Here is a 26,601-nt window from a genome sequence, read left to right on the forward strand (position 1 = left end):
ATAGGTAGAAGGGAAGATACCTAATTAATCCTTAAGACGCGCCCGCTTCCCTTATTATCCCCTAATTAGGAGGGCTAGGACGAAACTAAGAAGAAGGTAGCCGAAATAAAGAAGAAGAACGCCGATCGGGCTAGATCGGCGAGGATAAACCGGGCTAAGTTAGCCGTAAAGTAATAGAAGGGCTTCCTTATAATATTAAACGAGAAGTTAAAGCGCGGCCGTAATAATTAAATAATAGCCGGAGGAATAGAGTTTCGCGGTAGTTTTTAAGGGGAGATATTAATCGGACTATACCGTACTACCCTTTTTAGTTTAATTATTCCTTACGGTATAATTAAACTAAGGAGGCTATAGTAATACGGTAAGACATACCTCTTAATATATTACGTAATACGCTACGATAGGCCTTATATCTATATAAAGTAACCATAGCTCCCGTAAGTACGGGATATGCTATACTTATTATCTAGTTTATTACCTAGCTAGATTACTATCTTTATTATTTTTACCTTAATTAAAGATTCGTTTTTTATCTATTAGATTCGTCGTTCTCCGATTAATATATCTATCTTAATTATAGGCGCTTAAGTTACTTCGTCGTACCGCTATAGCCGAATAAGTAACTTTTACGTTTTACTTCTTTTCTCCCCTTACCTCTTATACCTTCGGGCTAGCGACTATTACATCTCTACGACTAAAAAGCATAGCTAAGATACGATAACTACATTAAATTCCTTGCCTCTCGATTAATATAGCGATACTAGTTTCATTTATCCTAGACCATCGTACGTACTATAGTCTTCGATAGAGTATACTTTCGAGTGAACATATCCGGGTCTCTAGTATCGCGTACGCTCTGCTCCTCCTTAATATAATAAGAAGCTATAAGTTAACTATTACGTAGCTAGCGAGAGCTACGTATAGGTTGATAGGTTACGTGCAAAAGGAGTAATGAAATGCGGGTAAGAGGGTATATATTAACTAACTAGAAAAGAAGAAAAGCTATTAAAGAACATGGAGTAATCTATAAGTATATATAGTAGTACTTAACCAGCTTAAGTAAGCTAGGTAGTTCCTACTAAGGGTATATGCCTACGTAATATACCCCCTAGTTAAGTTTACGATAATAAGGTTAACTATAGTCCTTTGCTCACAATAGTAGCCTAAGGGGGTTACTTCCTAGTCTCGCTATGCCTCGTTAAGGTTAATCGATTACTAGGTACCCTATCTCGGGCTCCCTTATATTTCCTTATCCGTATATGCTTCGGTTTATTACTAGTAGTATTTTTTCCTAAGTTATATACTCTTTATACCTCCTACTTAGTATTCTATAATCTATTATAAATAGAAATAATTACTTACGTAATTACTCGCTTTCGATTAAGCGGTAGTTAGCTATATATATAATATAGTAATAATCGCTCTGGTATTAATACTAGGATTTAATTTCCTTTATTACCGTCGCGCGTTCGCGCGCGTTACCCTTATTAACCGATTTTACCGTTTCTTTTATAAAGACGGTTAAGCGTAAATATATCTAAGATTTCTCGCTTCCGAATTAAGTATACCTCTTTCTTTCCCTTTCCTTCTTAAGTTATTTATCGTAGGTATATATACCTAACTATAATTAAATAATTACATTAATTACGCGATCGTAAGCTAATATAATTAATAAAGCTTCGTTAATTATTATCGTAAGATAAGTTTACTTCTTTTATAGTTTACGTAAAACGTAAATCGCGTATTATATAAATCCTAATATACTTTAATTAAAGGATTAGAAGATAAATACTTAACTTATTACGGTAAGGGTTATTATTTATAATTAATATATTACTTTTCGTATTAAGGTAACTTAAAATAATAAAATAATTATTAATTATTTTAGGTTAATAAGTAAGAAATTATTTAAAAAAAATTCGTTTATTACTTATTCGTTATTTACCGGTAGTAATATAATATTATAATTAACGATCTTTTAATATATTTAATATATAAAAATTACATTAAATCGTATTAACGCTTTAAGGTATCGTAACCTCGTTAAAGTAAAGGATGCTCGGCCTTTTCGTTACGAATACTTAGCCTCTTATCTCCCGTATTCCGGCCGGTAGTTAAGCGTATGTTATATATACGGGAGGTAGCGCTAGACCTTTAGCCGGTAGCTAAGCTCGCGGAGGAGGGATATCCTTTACTCCCGGATCCGGGGCCTTAGTTATCGCTTAGCCTCTTAAGGATCCGTTTATCGACGGAAATATCGATATAATTATACCTAGCTTTTTAGCGCGACGTATCCCGGCCTTAGTTACTCGTAGCTCCTAAGGTATTACGTTTAAAGCTATCGAACTCTCTAGCGACCTATCTTTTAAGGAGTAATCTTCTAAGGAAAACTCCTCCTCCTTATACGAGAAAGTAATCGAGAAAAGCGACCGCTTTATTACGCTTATTACTCGTATAATTTCCTCGCGTAAAACCCGCTCGTAAATTCGAATCCGTTAGGTGGTATCTTCTGGCCGTAATATAGTTATTACTTTAATCTCCTAAACGACGGTTATTATTATTATTTCGATCCGTAATAATATTATTAAATAAAAACGAGGATAAAGACGTAATCGTAACGTTTTATCAGCTTCCGAAATAACTACCGATCTTATTATTTCCTTTAATCTAGCCGTTCCGGCGGTTTCTTTTAATACTTCCGTCGCGCCGGTCGCTCCGGCTCTTATTTTTATTACTTTAAAAACTACCTTAGTTATCCATAATCGAAAGTACGGAGCTTATCGTATAGTCCCTTACTTAAGTTATATACGTAATACGGCTTAAATTAAATTAATTAAAAAATACTTTGATTTTTCTAAAGTACCGGTCGTTATTATCGCTATTCGTCCGGCTATATCTACGTATCTCTATAGGTATTCTTACCTCCGTACGTCGAGGTCTAGAACTAACTTTACGTAAGGCCGACGCTTTAGTTCTACCGGCTATCCATTTTATCGTCGCGCGTATCGAATCCTCGGCTAACGTATAAGCTTTATTCCGCGTTCTTTCATATTCGTTAACGTTATTTATAAGCCCTTAAGCTCGCGATTATAATAAAGGAGCTCCTAACTTTCTACTAGGATAGAAAGGAAATACCTACGGTTCCCGAGACCGTAAAGTTATAACGAAGAATAACTAACTACGATTAATTTACTTAGCTAAGCGTAAATTCCTTAGCTACCGGACTATCGATTATCGTAACCGCCTTTAGCTTTATATTTATTAATCCTTCGTTTACTTTAGCTAACGTAAGTAACGTTTCCGCTAGTTTATCGACCGTAGTATCCGGAATAGCCTCGTCGATTACCGTCTTAAAGTAAGAATTAGACGTAGAAATAAAAAACGTAAGAGGCGAGGGAAAGGAAGAGTAATCTTCCGATAACGAAGAGTAATCTTCCGAGGAAGTAAAATCCGAGGTCGCTCGCGACCCTCCTTAAATTTTATTCAAGTAATACCTATATAGAGTATTATACCGATAAGCCAACTATCTATACGAAGAAATTCTAAAGTATTAAAATAAGCCTACTAATACTCGCGTATTCCGTCAGTCTAGCTTTACTTGCAACTTTCGTAACTAAGTTTTTAGTCTTAAAATAACCTTGATATATTAAGATCCGAAAGTAATTCTAGTTCGGTATTCGGCGGTAAGGAGAGCTATCTCTATATAATAATAATACTTTATACTTATATATTAACTTCTTAAGGGGAGAAATTTACGTAGCGTTAGTACTGTAGTGGTGCGGTGGATCTAGGCTACGTAGCCTTTTCGATGTGTATTTATATGGGTCGCGTACTTATATTTTCATTAGCGAGACTTAGACCTATAGATATCACGACCTACAGCCATTTACTCGTTTCTTGCCATGCCTTTTTAGCTATCCTCGATTGCCTTTTCCAGTCCCCTTTCCTAGCTGCCGTTTTCAGTTAGCCGATTAACCGATTATAGCTATTTATAGCTGTAATCTTGGTTAATCGGTACTAGGCCAGTTGTTGGTAGTTGGATAGCCCTTATTTCGTGCCTCCGTTAGCGTGCCTACGCTGCTCCTGTTCAGTAGCGACCACCTAGTAGCCCGAGCCGCAACCTCAGCCTTAGGAGCGACCTTTTAATCGACCGTTTTGCAGTTAATAGGTTCAGGATATAACGATCAGGAGATTCCCTGTTTTTTAGTTAATCAGGAGCCGTTTTTCGTGGCTTTTGGATTAAGCCTTTTTAGGTCAGGCACCAGGATCAACAGGGAGGGCAGACAACCATGGCGACCATTAATTACTACGCCCTCCCATTAGCTTTTGATTAGCTTACCTAAAAGCTCGTTTACCGATTAGTGGATCTATCTTATCCTCGTTTCTCAATTGTCTCTTTTAAAGGAGATATACCCGTTTTTACCTGGTTTTACCTCCGTCGTTTTTCAAGTACCTAGATGGCCGTTTTCTTAGTTGACCTGACTTCGTTACCGCCACTACCCCTTTTTACAACACGCGTTTGAAGGCATCCGTTCTTTACCGATCGATCTATTTCAATTACAAGAGGCTTACCGATAGCTCCGATTGCCCTTGTTTTATCCCTTCCAGCTAGTTACGGCACCTGGGGAGGTTTCTCCCTAACCGATAGGTGCCACGATGCCCTTATAATAAGATACCGACAGACCTTATACCTACGAACCTAATCGGAACCTACCGATTAACGCGAAAGACTTATAAACGATACCGATACGAACGAATTAAACAGATATTAAACAAGACAGCCTAGAAAAAAAAAACAGTTACAGTTATAGAACAGCTATAGTTATAGTATTGCCCAGAGACCCCTCTTATCGCCCTTACCGATATATAGTTAGTAGGAAGAGCCCAGAGAGCCCTTAAAACCACGTACAGGAGAGGGATCGAGGGTCAAGAGAAGCCCGGTAGATACTGCCGGACGAATATAGGAACGGTTATACGAATAATAATTAGAAACGGAAATAGTCGGGTATGAATAGGATATATTAGTTAGTTTATAGGATCAGGATTAATTAAAAGGATCGGTAATAGCCATAGACGAAAAGGACGGAGATTACGTTATATCGTATGAGGATTATTTCTTTCGTTTCTTACGGGAGCTACGCTTGTTTTACCTGCCCGTTATAGTTCCTATTTCCTAACTATTAATCCTTATTATTTCTTAATGGCCCTAATAAAGCTAGCTCGCTCTTAGTTAATCAGGGTTAATCAGGAATAGATTAATCAGGTTAGTTATAGTTATAGCTCCGCCAGCCCAGTTATTCTTATTATCAGATCTTTCCTATTTCCTATTAATCGTTAATTAAACTGGCTCAGCTCCTAGTTAGTAGCGATTAAATAGGTTCGGGATTAATTAGGAATCAGGTTCAGGATTAGGCACGGTTACAGTTACCCACCCCACCACCCACTTGTTACTATTGCAATCGTTCCTAGTTAGCCCTGTTTCCTGACTTATCCTATTGGCCTTTGATTAAACTGGCTAGCTTTTAGTTAATCAAGGTTAATCGGGATTAGGATTAAGTTAAATAGGAACGAGAGCTACCGCACCTGTTACTATTAGGAGTTTAATTACTCCTTACGGATTAATTAAACTAAGGAGGCTATAGTAGTACGGTAGATCTAGGCCACGTAGCCTTTTCGATGTATATTTATATAGGTCGCGTACTTATATTTTCATTAGCGAGACTTAGACCTATAGACATTACGACCTATAGCCATTCACTCGTTTCTTGCCATGCCTTTCTAGCCATCCTCGATTGCCTTTTTTAGTCCCCTTTCCTAGCTGCCGTTTTTAGCTAGCCGATTAACCGATTATAGCTATTTATAGCTGTAATCTTAGTTAATCGGCACTAGGCCAGTTGTTGGCAGTTGGATAGCCCTTGTTTCGTGCCTCCGTTAGCGTGCCTACGCTGCTCCTGTTCAGTACTTATTAAGACTTTTTAAACGTTATCGTAATTATTTCTCCGCGAGTATCCTATAGGTCAAGTAAAGATCTAAAGTATTCGAACGATTAACGTAATAGAGCTTTCGTAAGTTCGTTTACTAGCATTTAATTAATCCTATCCGGAGGATAGTTATAATACGCATAACCCCCTGTTATGCTAATTAATTGCGGGGTTAAATACCCCTGTAAATAACCCTGTAAAGGGGTATCATTTAGGGGAAACTCTGTTTTTATTGGCTGAAAGTTCGTATACGCCGTTTTAATTAGTTAAAAGTTCGTATGACCCGCTTAAAAGGAATGCATCCAATAAAACCGCAGCATACGCGTCCATCTATTTACCTACGCGTTTAATCCTATTTCCTACTGAGGAGGAGCAGAGCGTACGCGATGCTAGAGACCCGGATAGGTTTACTCGAAAGTACACTCTATCGAAGACTATAGCACGTACGATAATCCAAGATAGATGAAACTAATATCGCTATACTAATCGAAAGGCAAGGAATCTAATGCAGTTATCGTATCTTAGCTATGCCCCTTAGTCGTAGAGATATAGTAATCGCTAGCCCGAAGGCATAAGAGGTAAGGAAAGAAAAGGGGCAAAACGTAAAAGTTACTTATTCGGCTATAACGGTACGACGAAGTAACTTAAGCGCCTATAACTAAAATAAATACATTAATCGGAGAACGACGAATCTAATGGTAAAAACGAATCTTTAATTAAAATAAAAATAGCAAAGATAGTAATCTAGCTAGGTAATAAACTAGATGATAAGTATAGTATGTCCCGCACTTACGGGAGCTATAGTTACTCTATATAGGCATAAGGCCTATCGTAACGTATCACGTAATGCATCAAGAGGGCATGTCTTACCGCACCACTACACTACCTATTTCAATCCTATTTATAATCGAGGTTAGTTTCTCTCCGTTCAAAAATCGATTGCTAATCCCTTTTCGTAGTTTAATCCAGGTTAGTTTCTCGTTTAATCCAGGTTAGTTTCTCCCCGTTTAATCCAGGTTAGTTTCTCCCCGTTTAATCCAGGTTAGTTTCTCCCCGTTCAATCTAGGTCAGTTTTTCCCCGTTTAATCCAGGTTAGTTTCTCCCCGTTTAATCCAGGTTAGTTTCTCCCCGTTTAATCCAGGTTAGTTTCTCCCCGTTTAATTAAGAGTCGATTGCTAATCAATCCCTTTTCGTAGTTGAGTTAAGCGTCGATTCCTACTTACCCCTTTTTCCCTAGCCTTCGGAGAGGTTCTAGGTTTTCGGCACGAAGACCTGGAGAAGCGCGGAGCGCTTCGACGTATTTTAAGGTAGTAGATTACTTCGAAGGTATCCTTTTAATACTCCTAGCGTAATTATATATTTTATATATCTATATAGCGTAACCTAGTATTAATCCTTTCTTTCTTTCTTATTATTAGTCTAATCGTTTATTAGTTATCGCTATATACCTTCTAAGGTTCTCCTAACTTTAAGGTAATATCCCTAAAGAAACGTTTAAGAGTTATCATTTACTTACCTATATATTCTAGAGCAAGTAGTTTAGCTTTAGTTATCGATATCGATACTATATCCCAGCGAGCGGCTTTTTATATAATGAAACCTTTAAATAGGGATATAACGTATCCCTAAAACGACTTTCTTAATTCGGAATCGTTTATAAACGAAGCGTTACTATTAATTAAGAGTACCTAAGCGTTATTATTTTTACCCCTATACCTAATGCTAAGGAAGCGAGTGGTATATAGGTATTTAATCGTTTAATTAAACGCTTTAAAGTACTAAGGTCTTAGATTAATTAGGAAATAGGATAGTTAGGACGCTACGAAAGCGACGTTTAGGCGTATTATAATTACGCTATAGAGTAGTAATCCTACTTTTTCCTAGTATTTCTTAACTTATTATTTCGAAGCGATACTTATATACTTTACTAGCTCGGTAATTAATAATAATATTATCAGAAATTAATTTTTATCCGTTAGTTTAAAGCGTTTAGTAATCTTCTCGATATAAGCGTCGTATATTAAGGTTATAGTTCGTACTTTACGATTCCGTATTATCTTAATCTCTAAATATTACTTTACTAGTTCTAGCTCTTTCGTTTCATAGGTATCCTTTAATCCCTAAGCTACCTTTTATACCATCGCCTCTAAGCTTTTATAGTTTATAACTAATATATCGGTTACGTATATTAATACTAAGATTTCTCGTCCTTTTATATAGAATAAGTACGGCTCCTCTAAAGAGCTCTAGAGTCCTAAGCGGTTAAGGGTACTTTCGATTTCCTTAAACCAAAATAGAAGTAAATCTTTAAACCCGTATACTACTTTCATAACGAGCGTATATTTTTCCTCTTCCTTAAATCTATTTAATAATTCTATAGGTATAAGGTCGCTTTCCGGTCTTACTACGTTAAGAAACGCGTTTTTAATATCATACTAATTAACTTCGAGGTCGAATTAGGCTACGATAGCTATTATTATACGGAACGATTTCGCTATTAACGTAGTTACGTAAGTACTCTCAAGTAATTCTTTAGGCTATACGTTTCCTCGCGTTATTAAGCGCGACTTATAAGTAGTAAGGAAATTATATTCGTCGAATTTATAATTAAAGACCTATATTAATAGAATTAGCTTTATTCTTACCTATTCGCGATTAATAATACGCTATACTTTAATACGTAAGAAGGCTTTAATCTTAGATCTAGCGTTTTTTTTAAATCGCTTTCCTAATGAATACTTATCTAGGTCCTTTTATATCTTTAGCGGTTTAAGTAGATCGTCGCGGTAAATTCTTATCTTATTAAACGATACGCTTAATCGCTCGGCCTTTATTTAATTAACGGCTATTACGAAAACTAAGTATAGCATAATATATTTATCGTAGCTTTTTACTTACTACCTTTTTAATTAATTAAGCTAAAAGGTTATTACGAAGTCGAATTAGCGATTTCTTAAGAGGTTACTCTTAGCCGTTAGGTTATCCGATATTACATAGGCTCTAGTACTTAAGCTACCTATTACTCCATCCCTTTCCGGGCTTTCTTCTCTCTTCTTTTTATAATAATAAATAATAGAAGGAAAACCCTTTTTCGTACGCTACTTACGCTAAATAATTTATAGGGATAAGCTATATTATTCTTTTTTTTTAAAGGAAGTAGGAATTTCTTTAGTTAATTACTTTAAAGGCTATTCCCGAGTATTTATTCCGTCGGCGAAGTATACTCGCCGCTCTGGACTTTCGGTACTTTTATTAATAGCCGTATCTAACTTTAGTTACTTTATACTTCTTATCGGAATATTCTTACTTTCCGTTACTTCCGCGGGTACGATTAGAGTAAGTCTTAAACTCGGGAGCCCGTAAGGTATATCCGCTTCCTTATTTAATTTTTCCTAGGTTTCCGCTTCGAGTTATTCTTATATCTCTTGCTCGATTAATTCGAATAATTTTATTACCTTTTACGGTTATTCGTCTTTAGACCTAGCTGTTTCGTATTTTAAATTATCGGAATTTATTTCTAGTTCTTCTTTTAAAGGCTATCCCTCCTCCGAGTTAAGACCGGCGGATTAAGTCGTATCTAGATCCTCGTTACTCGAGGTAGGCTCGTTACTCCCGAGGGAAGTTAGCTCGTTATTTAACTCTCGATTAAATAATACGAGCGAATCCTATAAGTTTAATACTTCGATAATTAATTAAATAACGTTATTACTTATACGTATCGAGAAATTTATTCGATTAATTTCTTTTCGTTTTAATTACTAAACTTTTAATTTATTTATTTAGCTATAAAACGTTTCTTCGTTAAAGATTATATCCTTAGTTAGGATTACTTTACCTAGCCTAGGAACTTAAATTCGGTATAGGTTATTAGTATAATATCTTATTAAATACGCGATATAAGTTTATAGGTTTACTTTAAACCCTCTCTTATTAAGATCTTAAGTACGCTTTTTTATTAAGAGATACGCGCGATACCCGTATATATAGATACCGTTCTAATCCGGTCGTAGGTCGCTCGTTAATTTCCTTATTATCTCTAGAGTATATTATCTAAAGTATCATTTAAACCAGGTATTTAAGAGCTCGTAAGGTATATGAAGATTATAAGCTTAACTAGGGCTAATATTAATTAGATATACTACGGCTTTAACGGTTTCTAGTTATAGTTTCTTTAGTAGCCTTACTTTAATCCTTATTTTAATCGACTTAACGATAATAATCTATCTTACTCTCTTATTCTTACCGGTTAGCTCCTTAATATTAACCGGCGGGAGTTCGAAATTAATGCCTTCTTTTATTACCTAGATCTTATATCCGGATATACCTTTAATGCTTATTATTAAACGCTCGTTATTATAACGTATCTTATAAATTAAGAATCGGAATTACTTCCAAACCTATATTTTTTAGAATCGAAGAGTTCTTATTACTAGTAAACCTTACTTACTCTCTAGGGTCTTAATATATAACATTCCGTTAAATTTATCTTTAATTATGATAAGCTACTTAGATCCGTCATAACCTTCCGGGTAATGAAATAAATCCTAATATACATTTTAAAAAGAACGTAGCGAGCGATATATTAATAAACGGCGCGAGATTACTCTCTTACTTATCGCTTAACTATAATACTCATACTTATTTATAGATATATCGTTAATTTTAATATTTGGGGCGTTTTTAACGAAGGCTCTAAGGGCCTTAGAATTAAGATACCTTACTCGTTAGTATTAAAATACCTCGGAATCTTCTCTCGGTTTAGTAGTATCTCTCGATCTTCTTTACGGGACGTTTCTTTCCGGGAAATAAGGTACTACTACGATCGACGCTACGTTACGTAGAATATTCGATAGTATTATAAATAATATCATAAGTAAGACTTACGAATAAGAAAAGAATTACTTAAATTCGAAAAAGACTAGGTTAAAGCGTCGCTTTAGCTTTCTTACTATAGTACTTTTCTTAAGAGTTTTATTCCTTAAAGTATAATTTAAACCGTAAAACTAAATACCTATAGGATAAAGTTTCGCCTTAAAGATAATATTAACGTAGAAATCTTTAATAAGTACGACGTTCTAAAGCTTTAGATTAAAGGTAGGCTTATTAAATTAATTTAAGATATATTTCTCGATAATCCTACGACCCGTGCTAATAATAGGGAAGCTTATAGTACCGGCTTCGACTATTCATCCGTTTCTAACGGTAACGAACGACCCCTCTACTAAAAGGTTACGATTATTAATAAGGTAAATAACTCTATAATTATCGAAAACGGTACTTTCCGATAGTAAGTATCGGATTAAATCTATTATAAAATAAATCTTAATTTAAGTAAATATATATATAGTACGTAGGTTTATAATTATTACGTTAATATTAGCTAATTATATAGTAGCGTTATTTCCTCTCCCATTTCCGGAGCGATTATTAGATATATTATTTACGAGAACGTCTTACCCTTAGCGGTTAATCTAATTTCGAAACTTAACGTATTTAAGTAATTCGTATTTAGCCTTAATTCTTCCTATAATATTAGCCGGGATAGGCTTTAGGTAGCGTATAGTCTAATTAATAACGGACTTCTAAAGGATTCTATAAGAGCGAATTAATTATATATATAGTTTACCTCTAGACTTATAAGGATATTCATAGCTCGTTACTTTTCCTTAGCCGCTATTATTACTTAATTTCGCTTCTAATATTAAACCTTAGTAGGCTATTATGAAAATTCTATAACCTAATTTACCTTTCTACTTATTCTCGGTAGCGAAAGCGTTAAATACGATACCTAATTACTTAAGGATCTTTAGTTATTCGCCGAGTTTATTAGCTTCCGTAAAAGCGATTAATACCCGAGTAACTTAATCGATTACGATCTTAGCCTTAATTACTTCAAGGAAATTCTTTACTCTTATATTACCTTTAATTTCGTTAATATAATAAACGCGAGTACGAAGGAAGGTATATTACTACGTAGCGTAGAATTACTCGGGATTATAGGTACTTACCTTTATTCTTTAGAATACCTTTTGATGTTTTCGCTTAACTAGCGTCTTAATAACGGCTTCGGTAGGAGTAATTTATTTACGGAAGATCTTTACGAGGTTTTAAATAATCGGGTCGAGGTCTAGGAACTATATCTTTATATTAACTACCTTAAGAAATCTTATAGAAATAAAAGCGAGAATCTAGCTATAGAGGACCTTATATTACTTATTAATAGCTATAACCTAAGCCTTAATCGTTATTTATTAGAAAACGAACTTATTATATAAAGCCGTTTATTACTTTCGAGTTCGAGCCTTAGGCCTTAGTAATTAATTTCCTCGGTTTTCGGTTAGGATCGATACCTATTCGTAAACCGCTTTCTTATAGTTTTCTTTAAGGAGTTCGTTTTCTTAAGTAATATACTCCTTAAGGATACCTACTATAACTCGACTAAGGTTAAACTTAGCTCTATTTAAATTAACGTTCTTTTAAATACTAAACTAAGTAGCTATCGACTTAAGCGCAAGAAACTAACGTAGCTATTTATCGTAAGCTCGTAAGTAAACGTTAATTAAAATCTTATCTAAGGAGAATTCGGATGTATTAATCGTTATAGCAAATAGGTAAGTAATTATCTAATACTAGATACGAGAGTAAAGTACCGGTATAGAAATAAGAAGGGAGAATAATCGTAAGATCTAAAAGATAGATAAATATATATTACTTACTTACGTTAGAATAACTCAAGTAATAATAGCTCCTTAGAAGTACCCGGGCTTATAACTATTACGTAGCTAGCGAGAGCTACGTATGGATTAATAGGTTACGCATAAAAGGAGTAATAAAATACGGGTAAGAAGGTATATATTAACTAACTAGAAAAGAAGAAAAGCTACTAGAGAGTATGGAGTAATTTATAGGTATATGTAGTAGTGCTTAACCAGCTTAGGTAAGCTAGGTGATTCCTACTAGGGGTGCATGCCTACGTGACATTAACGTATCCCTTATTATAGTTCTATACGTATACGAGGGAACGCGCTTTTCTGAAACGTTAACCATAAAGGTATATCTAACTTTATCATTAACGCGTTTCTCTCCTTCCCTTTTTTTTTCCTCTTTAGGTATCCCATTCCGAAACCCTCTCCCTTTATAATTATTATATTCTTACTAATCTCTAGCCTGCCTTTCTTATTATTAATTTAAAATTTTAATTTTACTTTTAATTTACCTTCTTTCTCCCTCTCTCTCTCTAATTCTTTTTTTTATATTCTTTTTATATTTTTATATTTTATTTTTATATTCTTTTTACCATAACTTCCGCCCGCTCCCCTACCATCCCCTTAACTAGAAGGGATAGGCCGAGACTAAGAATAAGGTAGCCGAGATAGAGAAAGAACACGCTGGTTAGGCTACCTCGGTAAGGGTAAACCGAACCAAGTTAGCCGTAAAGTAATAGAGGGGCCCCCTCATTATATTAAACGATAAGATAAAGGCTCGGCCTTAGTAATTAGATAACGGCCGGTAGAATGGAGTTGCGTGGTAGTTTTTAAAGCGAGATATTAATCAGGACATACCGTACTACCCTTTTTAGTTTAATTATCCCTTACAGTATAATTAAACTAAGGAGGCTATAGTAATACGGTAAGATATATCCTCTTTATATATTACGTAATACGTTACGATAGGTCTTATACCTATATAAAGTAACTATAACTCCCGTAAGTACTGTAGTAGTGCGGTAAGACATGCCCTCTTGATGCATTACGTAATACGCTACGATAGGCCTTATGCCTATATAGAGTAACTATAGCTCCTGTAAGTACGGGATATGCTATACTTATGATCTAGTTCATTACCTAGTTAGATTACTACCTTTGCTATTTTTACCTTAATTAAAGATTCGTTTTTATTATTAGATTCGTCGTTCTCCGATTAGTATATCTATTTTAGTTATAGGCGCTTAAGTTACTTCGTCGTACCGCTATAGCCGAATAAGTAACTTTTACGTTTTACCCTTTTTCTCCCCTTACCTCTTATACCTTCGGGCTAGCGACTATTACATCTCTACGACTAAGGGGTATAGCTAAGATACGATAACTACATTAGATTCCTTATCTTTCGATTAGTATAGCGATACTAATTTTATCTATCTTAAACCATCGTACGTACTATAGTCGTCGATAGAGTGCACTTTCGAGTAAACCTATCCGGGTCTCCAGCATCGCGTACGCTCTGCTCCTCCTCAGTACGGGCTATACTATATTTATTATTTAATTTACTACTTAATTAAATTACTATCTTTATTACTTTTACCTTAATTAAAGATTCGTTTTTATTATTAAATTCGTCGTTTTCTAATTAATATATTTATTTTAATCATAAGCGCTTAAGTCTCTTCGTCGTACTGTTAAAATTAAATAACTTTTACATTTAGTTCCTTTTCTCCCCTTTCCTTTTATACCTTCGGACTAGCGATTACTATATCTCTACGACTAAGAGATATACCTAAAATACGATAACTATATTAAATTCCTCGTCTCTCGATTAGTATAGTAATATTAGTTTTATTTATCTTATACTATCGTACGTACTATAGTCTTCGATAGAGTATACGTTCGAGTAAGCCTATCCGGGACTCCAATATCACGTACGCTCTGCTCCTTCTTAATATATATATTTCAACATTATAGGAATATTTTAAATGAAATTCTACTTTATAATAAATATAATTTTTATTTTTATTTTAATTAATATATTTTAAATATTTTAAGTTATTACTTTCTTTAAAAAGTTTAAGATAAGGCTAATAATACTAAAGTAGAAAACCAAAATACACTGGTTTATTACCTTCTAACTTACTAGCTATGATTTATTAGATCGGGTTATTTCTGTAAAAAAAAAAATACCCCCCTAATATATAAAACTAAATCGAAAGCCGCTCATTCAAAAATTTAACTGCGCAAACACAATAGGCATTACAGCACAACGAATCCGCCTCCGCACAGCGAAAGATGGGATCGGTGGCCTCTGAAGCTTTAACGGCTGCCATTACCACGGCGCGACATACAGCTAAGGAGCTTCATGGCATCGTAGTATCAGCTGGCTTGATGGATAAGACCGTTAAGGTCAAGTTAGGCGGGCTCAGGTGGGAGCCGAGAGTGCAAAAGGCGAGCTCTATCCTCTGCTATTCCTCAAAGCAAGCTATCCTTTCCTCCCCCTCTGTGTCCTGCGGTGAATCCCCAACCGTTGATCCCCCGACTCTGACGCTGGTCCTTCCCCTCTAGTATTTCAAGGATCCACGATTCAAGCTTGTCCACGATCCTCGGAACTCGGTCCGTCAAGGGGACGTTGTGGCCATCACACCCACGTGGAGGATATCGCAGCATGTCCGCCATGTCGTCAAGCACATCATCGCGCCGTATGGCGAGCCAATCGAGGAGCGCCCGCCCATACCAACTCTGGAGGAGCGGGTGGCTGAGAGACTAGCCAAGAGAGCTGCCAAGGACGAGCGGAGGAGTGCGTTGCGGGCAGAACAGGCCGCGCTACGGGCTGAGCAGGCCGCGATTCTCAAGCAGGAAAAGGCTGACCGAGAGCTTGCAAAGGAAGCGAAAAGAATAGAGAAGAGGGCGGCGCGTGAGGCTAGTCAACCTCCGCCACCTACGGTACCCGACAATGTCGACTGAATCCAAGACCTCTATACGTCATGAGAAAGGAGGAACAAAAGCTCCGAGTCAAATGCCGATTCATTGCCCTATCCCGCTTTGTCGTCCAGGATCGCGCAGGGAAAATTCAGCGGCCTACTAATCACAAACCTGTTCATGCTCTAGTATACCTATGTACAATGATACCTTCGATATCTCGTGACGTTGTTCCCACGTCGACGGAACCCTCATAGAGTTCAAACGGTGAATCCTTGGTATCGTATTCTCGCCCATCGCGCAGCACTCTTAAGTTTCTTCGTCACATCACCATTCGCATCGTGTTGTCTCATCCTATCACAGTACGAATTCTGTCGAGCTGGCCTAACCGCCTCACCGGCATATCACCCGCCCCGCTCGCCAAATTGCCTTGCCCAGTCTTCGTATTCCTGGAGTCCCTCCCTGCTAACGCTTGGGCGAATTGTGCGGAGGCTGGCCTCGAAATCTCTGAATTCTATGGCTCGAATCTGATCAGTCGTCATATGGAGGAGGGCCTCGCCCAACGAGCGGAGGGGGCCCATTGCCGCGTCTTTCGCCAGGGCTGTTATATCCGAGCCGGAGAAGCCTAGCCAGGCAGCCGAGTTAGCATATTTCCTTGGATCGCGCCAGCTTCCTCGCTATCCTCTTACTCTATCGAGCTAGACTTACCGTCTGTGAGGGTCACCAACTTTGAGATGTCGGCGTCTGTCAGGTTGTGTTTTTGTTGGCCAAGCAGCGTCTTCAACTGCGTCGCCCTAGTCCCCCCTTCAGGCAGAGGGATGTATTGGCGCCTCACGAATCGTCGCCTTGCAGCTTCGTCGATTGCCCACGGTAGATTGGTCGCCGCTAGTACAAGCACCCGGTTCGCATCGCCTCGTTCTCTATTCGCTCCGCCTGTGCTCTCACGGCCAGCCGCGGCGCGTTGTAGGTCGCTCCACTGAATAAGAAACTCAGTCTTGATTCTTCTCGTCGCCTCATGTTCACCAGATCCGGATCGTTGCGAGAGAAGTGAGTCAATCTCATCCACGAATATGATACTAGGCGCCATCGTTTTCGCCAATGCAAATAATGCGCGTACAAGCTTCTCGGATTCACCCAGGTATTTACTCGTCAGGCTGCTCGCTGAGATAGAGAAGAACGTAGACTTTGATTCTGTCGCGACAGCCCGGGCCAGCATCGTCTTCCCAGTGCCAGGAGGCCCGAAGAGTAGCATGCCCCTGGCCGGTTCACGAAGGCCCAGGAATAAATCCGGGCGGAGAAACGGGTATACCACCGCCTCTCTCAGTGCGGTTTTGGCGACATCGAGGCCGGCGACATCACTCCAGTGGACCTCATCGCCCTGGACAACGATTTCGTTGAATATTGCCTTCGCGGCTAACTCATCTATACCCATCGGTAAATTCTTTATAGCCGCTTTTTTCTTCTTCACCCATTCGTCACTTACAGTCCTTCCCTCTTCGGGGCCGTATTCCACCAGGGGCCGATCATCGGCGACGTGAGCTACCCGCGAGCCCCTCTGCTTACCTTTCAGCCTCTGGGTGAAGGAACTAGCTCCGATCTCTTCGTCGGTAGAAGACAGGTCCCTTCTTCCGCCATCTGATATTTGGTGGCTTGCCTGCTTACTCGCACTAGTCGGTACGTGATACGCGGGCTTCCTCTTAGCGGATACCTTCGGACTGGTCTGGAGAATTGGCTCTCGAGATGCCAGAGCTCGGGCCGGCATGCTGTTCGGTCTGCCACAGCCTGGCCATACTTCTTTCCTTGATATTATATCCTGGACTGTCTGGGCTTCCGCCGCACTAGATTCATGTCGGTCCTGTATGGCTAACGCTCCTAGGGCACTTGAGGCGGCGCCTAGGGCCAGCGAAGACGGGGTCGGGGAATACTCGTTCAAAATCCGCGGTGAAAACTCGGTGCTCGAACGGGCAGTTGTAGGCGTATTGTTGATAGAGATATCGGAGGAAACTACTAGTCTTCGCGTGTGGCTATCCCAATGCGGTGTGGTAGAGCAACCTTTCCGCGCATGCTCGTGGGATTGCGTCCCGGGCAGTCTTGATGACGGGCCGGCTGCGTTTAAACGTACTTGGGGCACCCTTTCGAGGCTACCCCAAGCCAATGTGGCTGCTTTACTGGCCCCAAGGCCCTTGGTGACCTTAGATGATGTATGCCGAGACAATTTTGAGGGGCTTTCTGACTTATTTGACCTCAGAGTTGTCTTCATGATATGCTTTTCGGGGCTGGGAGTTCTCGATGATCCTCTTCTCGGGATATATGTACCGTAGGAAGGTAGCAATGGAGGTCTGGTTGTCAAAGACGACAAGGGCGAAGGTTGGTCGATGGTGGCGCTACGAAGTCCCTCCGTCCCAGGCTCGGGTAGGATTATAGGAGGTAGCATCGGTCGTTTGGGTAGCGGCGGTTTAGACAGCTCCGTGTATGTTATCGCGGGTATTGTCCCATTGCCAATCCATCCCCTTTCAGCCGTGGTTGGATGCTGTAGGCCCTCTATGCTTGTATCCATCTCTGCATGCGTGACTTGGGATAATGTGTCGTCTTGGCGAGACATCCTGAGCGCCTCTAGAAGATCAATCCTCTCCTTGCACTGCACCTCCAATTCCTGTAAACTGTCTAGCAAGGCACGTTCGGTTTCCGACTTGGGGTGGTAGTTCATCTGCCGCTTGGTGGTAGAGTTCTGTTGTATCTGGTCCAGTGCATTCCTCCAGCATAGCATTGCCTCCTTCTCATCGCTCTACGAACCAAGCAAGAGGACTGGTTAGTCCGGTCAATGATGATGAAATAACAGTAACGTCAGGTTTCAAAAGGATATGTGGACCTCATGGGCACGCACCTGGCTCTCATAGTAGACGGCTGTGGAACATTTGAGATACGCTTCATCATATGTTTTCTGAAGACCGGATACGCTCCTGCTAGGCCACATGCTTGGCTTGCGCCGACGCAGCGACTGATGGTGCGTGCTTCAATAGCATATGAAAAGATAGAAAGTCTTAGGAGTTGGAACTGAGGCACCTGGAGTGAAACGAGGCACCTAAAAGATAGGGCAAGACAAATAAAGCTAGATATTAACGTACTAGCAGGCGCGGCTATCGTCTTCTTGCAAAGAAAGAAACGAGGTCTGTGGATTAGCTACTACAGATACAGATATAAACGACGCGACTTATCAACAAGTCCAGTAACATTGCTTCATACACCTGATAACAATAAGGCTGTAGGATAGCTGCCGCTAGGGAAAGTAAATAAAGTTAACCTAGGTATTAAGAGATTAAAATAAAGCCCTATAAAGGAATGAATTAAACGGAAGGCTATATTTAAAAATTTTAATAAAACGTAAAAGAAAATTTATAACTATGTTTCAATATAATAAATATTAAATTTAATAGTAATAATTTAAAATAACTTCGTAAATATTTTTTAAAAACTATATTAATAATATTATTATAATACATTTTGATTTATTATAATATAAGTTACGCACTTTTTATATAAACTATAAATCAATAAATAGAAAATATATATATTATAGTAATATTAATTTTATTTATCTTAAAATATTATACATATTATAGTTACTAATAAAATATACTTTCAAATAAGTTATTCTGAATTTTAATATTGCGTACGCTCTATTTCATTTTAATAGCGACTACCATACGGCTTTTCAAATATTTAATCTTTAATTTATAAAGTTCTATTACGTAATTAAGATCTAAAGGATACTAATTATTATAAGTATTACTATATAACCAGCGAAGTAGTTCGCATTTTACGATAAATAAAGTATCCTTTCTTATAATTGTTTATTTACTATAGGAAGGTATGCGTAAGTCTTAAGAAAGCTTTTATAAATACTATTACCGTTAGATAACGCTTAGCCTTTCAATACCGACGACGCTTTTAAGCCTTCGATATTACAATATAATATGATAACTAAGCTGCGTTTATAGTAATTAAAATAATTTTCGTATAGTAAGAAAGAGCAGAGTGTACGCAATATTAGCGTCTCGAATAGCTTACTCGAAAGTATACTCTATCGGTAACTATAGCGCGTACGGTAGTCCAGGATAAATAAAACTAAAATTACTTTATTAATTAAAAGACGAGGAAACTAATATAATTATCATATTTTAGGTATATCTCTCGGTTATAGAGATATAATAGTTGTTAACCCAAAGGTAAAAGAGGTAAAGAGAGGAAAGAGGCTAAACGTAAAAGTTACTTATTCGGTTATTACAGTACGATAAAGTAACTTAAACGCTTATAACTAAAATAGATATATTAATCAGAAGACGACGGGTCTAATGATAAGAATAACTCTTAAATTAAGGTAAAAACAATAAAGTTAATAATCTAATTAGGTAATAATTTAAGTAATAATCATTATATAATACGTACTTACAGAAGCTATAGTTACTCTATATAGGTATAAAGCCTATCGTAACCTATTACGTAATGCATTAAGAGGGCATGTCTTACTGTACTACTACAATAGTCGTTTATTTACTTATATAAAGGTACCTGTAAGTCGCGAGAAACTTTCAGCATAATATTACTATAACTTACGATAATATCTAACCCTCGATATTAATAGCATCTTTAAATTATTAACGTTACGATATATTATAAGCGATTAAATAACGCTTATAACGATTAAAGTAACCTTCTTATAATTGTTTATTTATTATATAAAGGACGTATAAACGCCTTAATATAAATTACGATAAATTATATGACTCGTTATTTTCTTATTAATATTAAATGTAAATAAAGATTAATAATAATTATATCCTTAATTAAACTTAGGATAACTTCGTTTTTCTTTTAAACTTATTAATTAATATAGTTTAAATATATAAATACTAATAACTTATTATATTAAATGTATTTTAAGATACCTAAACGTAATGATTTACTAATTTAAAATACGATATAATATAATATAAAGATATTAATATTGATAATATAAATGAAAATTAATAAATTAATAGCTGTTAATAACGAATGGTTTTCAAAATAGCTAAGAATTAATATTAATAAGACTACATAGATATAAATGATTAAGGATATGAGACTAGAGTCGAATTAATAAGTATACTTATATATAAGCTAGTATTATATAATTAATTAAGAATTAATTTAGTGAAAAGTATTAATGTAGATGTAAAGCGGCGCCTAACGATAATATCGTTAATATTATTAAATAACTTTCGTTAAATCGAAACTGGTTTATAGTAAACAAGAGCAGCGTGGGTACGCTGTAATGGAGGCACGAGAAAAGGGCTACCCAACTGCCAACAACTGGCCCAGTGCCGATCAACCTAGATCACAGCTGTAAACAGCTGTAATCGGTTAATCGGCTAGCTGAAAACGGCAGCTAGGAAAGGACTGGAAAGGAAGGATGGCTAGATGGTACGAAAGGCATGGCAAGAAAGGAGTGAATAGCTGTAAGGTCGTGATGCCTACAGGTCTAAGTCTAACTAATGAAAATATAAGTGCGAGACCCATATAAATACACATTCAAAAGGCTACATGGCCTAGATCCACCACACCACTATAATACTTTTTAATATTTCAGTTTTAAGTAGTTCTTAAAAGTAAATTATATATTTAAATTAATAATTAAGAAGAAAAAGGAATAAGTATTCATAAAGAAAATATCTATTATTTTTTATAGATATTAAGAAATATATTAATAAAGTTTCTTTTTCTTTAATATAATAATACTTAAAACCTCTTAACGTTGGGTTACTTTCTGATCGTCGGGTTATTTTCCAACGGCGGGTCTTTAGAAAAACGTCAACTATATAGGAAGTAGAATAATGAAGTTTCGTAGCGTTAGTACTCTTATTAGCGCTATTATGCTCCTTCTATTAATACCTATTGATACTCTAACAACTGTAGTTTTTAATATTATAATAAAAGTCTTTTAGGGCTTACATATATCTTCATAGAAGTTAATTAAAAACTATTAAAAGATTATGTTAATCACTATAAAACGTAGCTTACTTATATGTTATATAGCGATATCAATAGCGATTGATATTCTTTAAATCCTGATAACGTAATAAAAGCTCTATAGATTAAAAAATAAGAATTCGAAAAGTCTTAAGGTAATTACTATTAAAAAGGAGCAAGGCGTATATGATACTAAAGTTTCATATAATTTATATTAAAATATTTTTTATTAGTAAATATAATCCGTATGACACTCTAATATAAAGACAGTTAATATTAATTTATTAATTAAATGGTAAGAAATCTAATATAGTAATTGTATCTTAGGTTTACCTCTTGGTTATAGAAATATAATAAATAACTAAGTTGATAATCCAGTTAAATAATAATTATAATATAATTTATACTTACAGAAACTATAGTTACTTTATATCTACATAAGGCCTATGTTAAGGTATTACGTAATATATTGAAAGGATATGTTTTACTATACTATTATAGTGTTTGATTTAATTTAGAAAAGGATATTTAATTATAAAGCTTTATATATATTATATAAAAGAATTTTTCAAATTATCTTAATATTAATATAAAGTAATATCTTTTAAAAAGTAAGTTTTAACCTTTTTTCAGTATTTTAAATAGTAGCCCGCAGGGTGGTAGCCCGTGGTCAAGTAATACGTAGTACAAATCTAAAATACTAAAATACGTCAAAGCGCTCTACGCTTTTCCAAGTTTTCATACCGAAAACCTAGTACCTCTCTGAAGGCTAGAGAAAAAGAGGTAAATAGGAATCGACGCTTAATTTAACTACGAAAAGGGATTAATTAATAATCGACTCTTAATTAAACAGGGAGAAATTAACCTAGATTAAACAGAGAGAAACTAACTTAGATTAAATAGAAAGAAACTAACCTGGATTAAATGAAGAGAAACTAACCTAGATTAATTCCTATATAAATAAGATTAAACTACAAAAAGAGATTAGTAATCGACTTTTAAATCAAAAGAAACTAACCTAAATTAATTAATTCGTATATAAATAGTATTGAAATAGGTAGGAAATGAACGCGCGAATAGGTAAATAGTAATAGATGCGTATATTGTAGTTTTATTATATGTATTCCTTTTAAATAGGCCGTCTGAACTTTTAACCAATTAAAATAGCGCATACGAATTTTCAGCTAATAAAAATAAAGTATCCCCTAAATGACCCTGCATTTATAGAGTTATTTGCCTTTGTAATTAATTAGTATGACAAGGGGTTTGACGTATTATAAGTATCCTCCGGATAGGATTATGAGCTTGAAAATTAATATAGGCGGAAGCTGTCGGGCCGGTATTACCTGAAGACCTATGCGTGGATTCACAATTTATTCGACTAGTCCATCATTTCTTTACAGGCATACTGTAAATTATTTCGTTGCTTCGCGACGCCCTTGACGTCTCTTAAAATCCCGTCATATCTCTCTCATTTAATTCCGGAGAATGGGGCAAGGATCCAAGCGCAAACTGTCGCTCCCTTCGACTATTTTAACACAGTTGGAGACCCAGCAGTCTTTTCATTCCCCGGGCAATGCAAGGCCCAGGAGGCTGCTCCCCAGAAAAGAACAGCGCAAGGCTCTGCGGGTTCAGAGAAGGCAGTCTTGCAAGCCTCGGCCTTCCCCGAAGTCTCCCTTATATCCGCCTCCCACAATCACTTCCTTGCGTAGTACTCCCCCCAGGAGCGACGACGACTTGGATGACGATAACTATATTAGGTACCAACTCAGTGCCCGCCCAGAGCCGGGACGATATCACAGCCATCAACGTGACAATACTAGAGGTACCCCTGTGGATGAAGCGCCCGACGGTCCTCAAGCCTCCAAGTCTGTGCGGCAAAGGCTCGTACAGGATTATGCGGAGATCGACGACCTGGAAAGAAAATTAGGCCTAAGAGGTCGGAAGTCACTCCCAAAGTCATTCCATGACGACGGCCTTGTTAGCCTTTTGGACGGGCTTGTCAGCAACGAGGGAGACGCCAGGGTTGGCTCGAAGAGAAAGTATGAAGTAGAAGCGGACGAGTGGTTGGCTGAGAAGAGGCAAAAAGGCCGGGATGCTATTTTCACACTCATTCCCAACGGAAACGTCGATGATGATAAGGATAACAACACCAACGCCGACGCCTGGGGTAACGGCAATGATAGCAGAGGCGACCATGCCATACCTAGCAACGGGTCTCTATTTGACTTGGAGGGTAAATTCAGACTACCAGATTTCACCAGCACCAGCACCCAAGATCTCGGAAATGGCGCCCTATCGGAAAGCGGTGCGGGAGAGGGCAAAATTGACTCAAACCAGCGAGGACGAGAAAATCCTTACGTGGCACCAACTGTTGGTGTTGCGAAATATCTCCCACCATCTCTCCGAAAGCCGTCAGGTCCCAGCAACGAGACAGAAACACAACTCCGGAAGCGCATCCAGGGTCTGATTAATCGACTAACAGATGATAATATGGTTGGCATAATTATCGACATTCAGGCTTTGTATAATACCCACCCACGACAGACGGTTACCTCCGTCGTAGTGCATCTCATCTTAGCTTTGGTTTGCTCACCCGAAAAGCGTCCTGACTCGTTTTTCACGATGATATCTGGCTTTGTCGCTGCGACGCATAAAGTCACGGGGATGGCAGCCAGTGCCTACTTCATAGAACAGCTCGTTCAAATATTCGGGCGTCATTATAGCCAGGCGCCGAGCGACCAGTCAGATCCCTACTCAAAGCATCTAATTTCTCTAGTAGCCGAGCTTTACAACATGCAAGTTGTTGGGTGCAACTTGGTTTTCGACTATATCCGTCTCTTCCTAAGCAGACTCTCGGAGCTCGATACGGAGCTGCTTCTGAGGGTCGTCCAGTTATGCGGTCCATCCCTCAGGCACGAGGACCCTCGCTCATTAGGAGACATCATGAATACTATCAAAGTCTCGGGTTTGGGAAATACATCAGCCAGGATAGATTTTATGGTTAACGAAATAAGAACACTGCAGAATAACAAGGCAAAAGCCATAACCCGCAACCGAAATCTCGTGGACCAGCGGACTCAGCTGAGGAAACGTATCGGCACTTTAAGCGGCCACCAGCAGGTCCAACCCTTCCGCATGGGACTCAGGGATATACAAGATGCGCACAAACATGGAAAATGGTGGTTAGTCGGGGCGAGTTGGTCTGGGGGTTACGACGGCGCCAAAGGTCGAAGCGGAGTAACAGACCAGACGAATACCGCAGACATCGATAAGGGTCTACGAGCCGGGGACGAGAGTTTGGGTATTCCGGATCTCTGGCAGCTAGCAAGGGAGCAAGGCTTCAACACAGAGATACGACAACGAATATTTGTGGCCTTGCACGCAGCTACGGACTACGAGAATGCCGAACTGCTTATCCGAAATCTGAGACTCAACAAGCACCAGCGGAAAGAAATCCCCGAGATAATCGTGCGCAGCGGCGAGCGACAATCTTGCTACAACCACTATTACACCTTAGTTGCCTCCAGATTCAGTCGAGATCGAGAACTATCGTTTCAGTTCCGACGCTGTCTAATAATACGGCTGAGCAAAATGGAGGAGGACATTGATAATAAGGACAGAGATGATCTGGATCCCGACAGCGGGATAGCCTATGACATGCGGTGGGTGTATAACACAGCCAAGCTGTATGGGTCTCTCGTGGGCAGTCGGTGTCTCCGGTTAGCAGATGTGGTTAAGTATCGTAATCTTACGATGCTGCAAGGAAACGCTCACGTGTTCTTCGAGATACTGTTGATATCGGTGTTGCAGGAGTGTAAGGGGGGCTTTCCGGAGGTTTTTGGCGGACTCGACGCAGACGAGGCACGAGGCGTTCAATATTTCCTACGGGAAAACGTACGCCAGTCGGACCTTTTGAAGAGTAAAAGGGAACGGAAAATGGTGAATGAGAGCTGCACTAACGCAGAGAAGGTGCTTGATGAGATTCTAACAACGGAAACGTTCAAGTAAAAGAAAATAGAAGAAAATAACTACCTACATCAAGCTGTTATGTAACGTAGTAAAAGTTATATATATTTGATTGATTTTTATACTTGTACCATTTTATTTATTTAATAACTCTTGAAACTAAAATGAAAGTATTTACTCTCGTTAAAATATTTTAAAAGTTAAATTAAATTAATACATATAATATTTTGAAATTCTTTTATTATTTTAAAATATAAGTTTATAAAATAATGATAATTAATATAATATCTTTTATATTATTATATATTAGTATTATGAATTTGATACTTTAATAAGTTAATATTTTAATAAGGTTTTAAAATATAATATATGAAATACCATTTTAAAGTATGTTTAATATTTTAATTTATATTACGGTTTTATGAGTTATTCGCTAGGTAAAAGCCGTATATTAATAAGTTAAAGCTAAACGAGGAGAAAAGGAAAGAAAGTATACACTATAGGCCGTACTTATAATAGCTAGTCTTATTTTCCGTAGGTATTAAGAGGCTAATTACGTACCATGCCCTAGTATTAATTAAGGCCTTATAATAGGTATAGCTTATTATATAAGGTCCTTTCTCGGAAAAAGAAAAAAAAAAGTACGCCCTACTACCTTTTTCTTTAGCGTTTAGCCTTAATAACTTAACTCGTTTTTCCGTGCCTTAAGATACGTACCGTATTCTTAGGTATTACTTCCGTTCCCCGGGGTACGTTACTCGTTTCTCAGGTTATTACCTCCGCTTTTTAAGGAATTAATACTTCCTTAGGTTTCCTTTTCCCTTCGTTCCTCAAGGTATTAATGCCCTCTGGGTAGGGCCGGGTTTCTTTCTCTTTCTCCTCAATGGTTATACTATACCCCGGAATCTCCTCCTCCTTATCCATTTCCTTCTCGGAGGCTTTAATTTACCAGGGTACGCCTTTTCTGATATCCGACTCTTCCCAGAAAGCCCTTTTTCTTATTCTTCGTTTACCTAGAG

At 37.5% G+C, this 26,601-nt stretch overlaps 3 protein-coding genes across 3 annotated transcripts; 2 read left to right on the forward strand and 1 right to left on the reverse strand.

Annotated features, from left to right (window-relative positions):
- Nucleotides 1–14,980: 14,980 nt before the first annotated feature.
- GGS23DRAFT_607929 (nucleic acid-binding protein) lies at nt 14,981–15,652 on the forward strand (the record flags this gene model as incomplete). The annotated part of the gene is made up of 2 exons (XM_051520123.1): nt 14,981–15,136; nt 15,254–15,652. 2 exons carry the CDS (start codon nt 14,981–14,983, stop codon nt 15,650–15,652), a joined length of 555 nt encoding a protein of 184 aa, XP_051367594.1.
- Nucleotides 15,463–18,581, reverse strand: GGS23DRAFT_617622 (AAA-domain-containing protein; the record flags this gene model as incomplete). Its single annotated transcript, XM_051520885.1, has 3 exons — nt 15,463–16,232; nt 16,316–18,392; nt 18,492–18,581. The coding sequence occupies 3 exons, from the start codon at nt 18,579–18,581 to the stop codon at nt 16,012–16,014; spliced, it is 2,388 nt and encodes a 795-aa protein (XP_051367595.1). The 3' UTR covers nt 15,463–16,011.
- A 4,321-nt stretch (nt 18,582–22,902) lies between these two features.
- GGS23DRAFT_588344 (uncharacterized protein) lies at nt 22,903–25,712 on the forward strand. The gene has a single exon (XM_051517543.1). It carries the CDS (start codon nt 23,102–23,104, stop codon nt 25,622–25,624), a length of 2,523 nt encoding a protein of 840 aa, XP_051367596.1. The 5' UTR covers nt 22,903–23,101; the 3' UTR covers nt 25,625–25,712.
- The last annotated feature ends 889 nt before the right edge of the window (nt 25,713–26,601 follow it).

This window comes from Durotheca rogersii (assembly GCF_024521655.1).
Source record: "Durotheca rogersii strain YMJ 92031201 chromosome Unknown GGS23scaffold_41, whole genome shotgun sequence".
Lineage (NCBI taxonomy): Eukaryota > Fungi > Ascomycota > Sordariomycetes > Xylariales > Xylariaceae > Durotheca > Durotheca rogersii.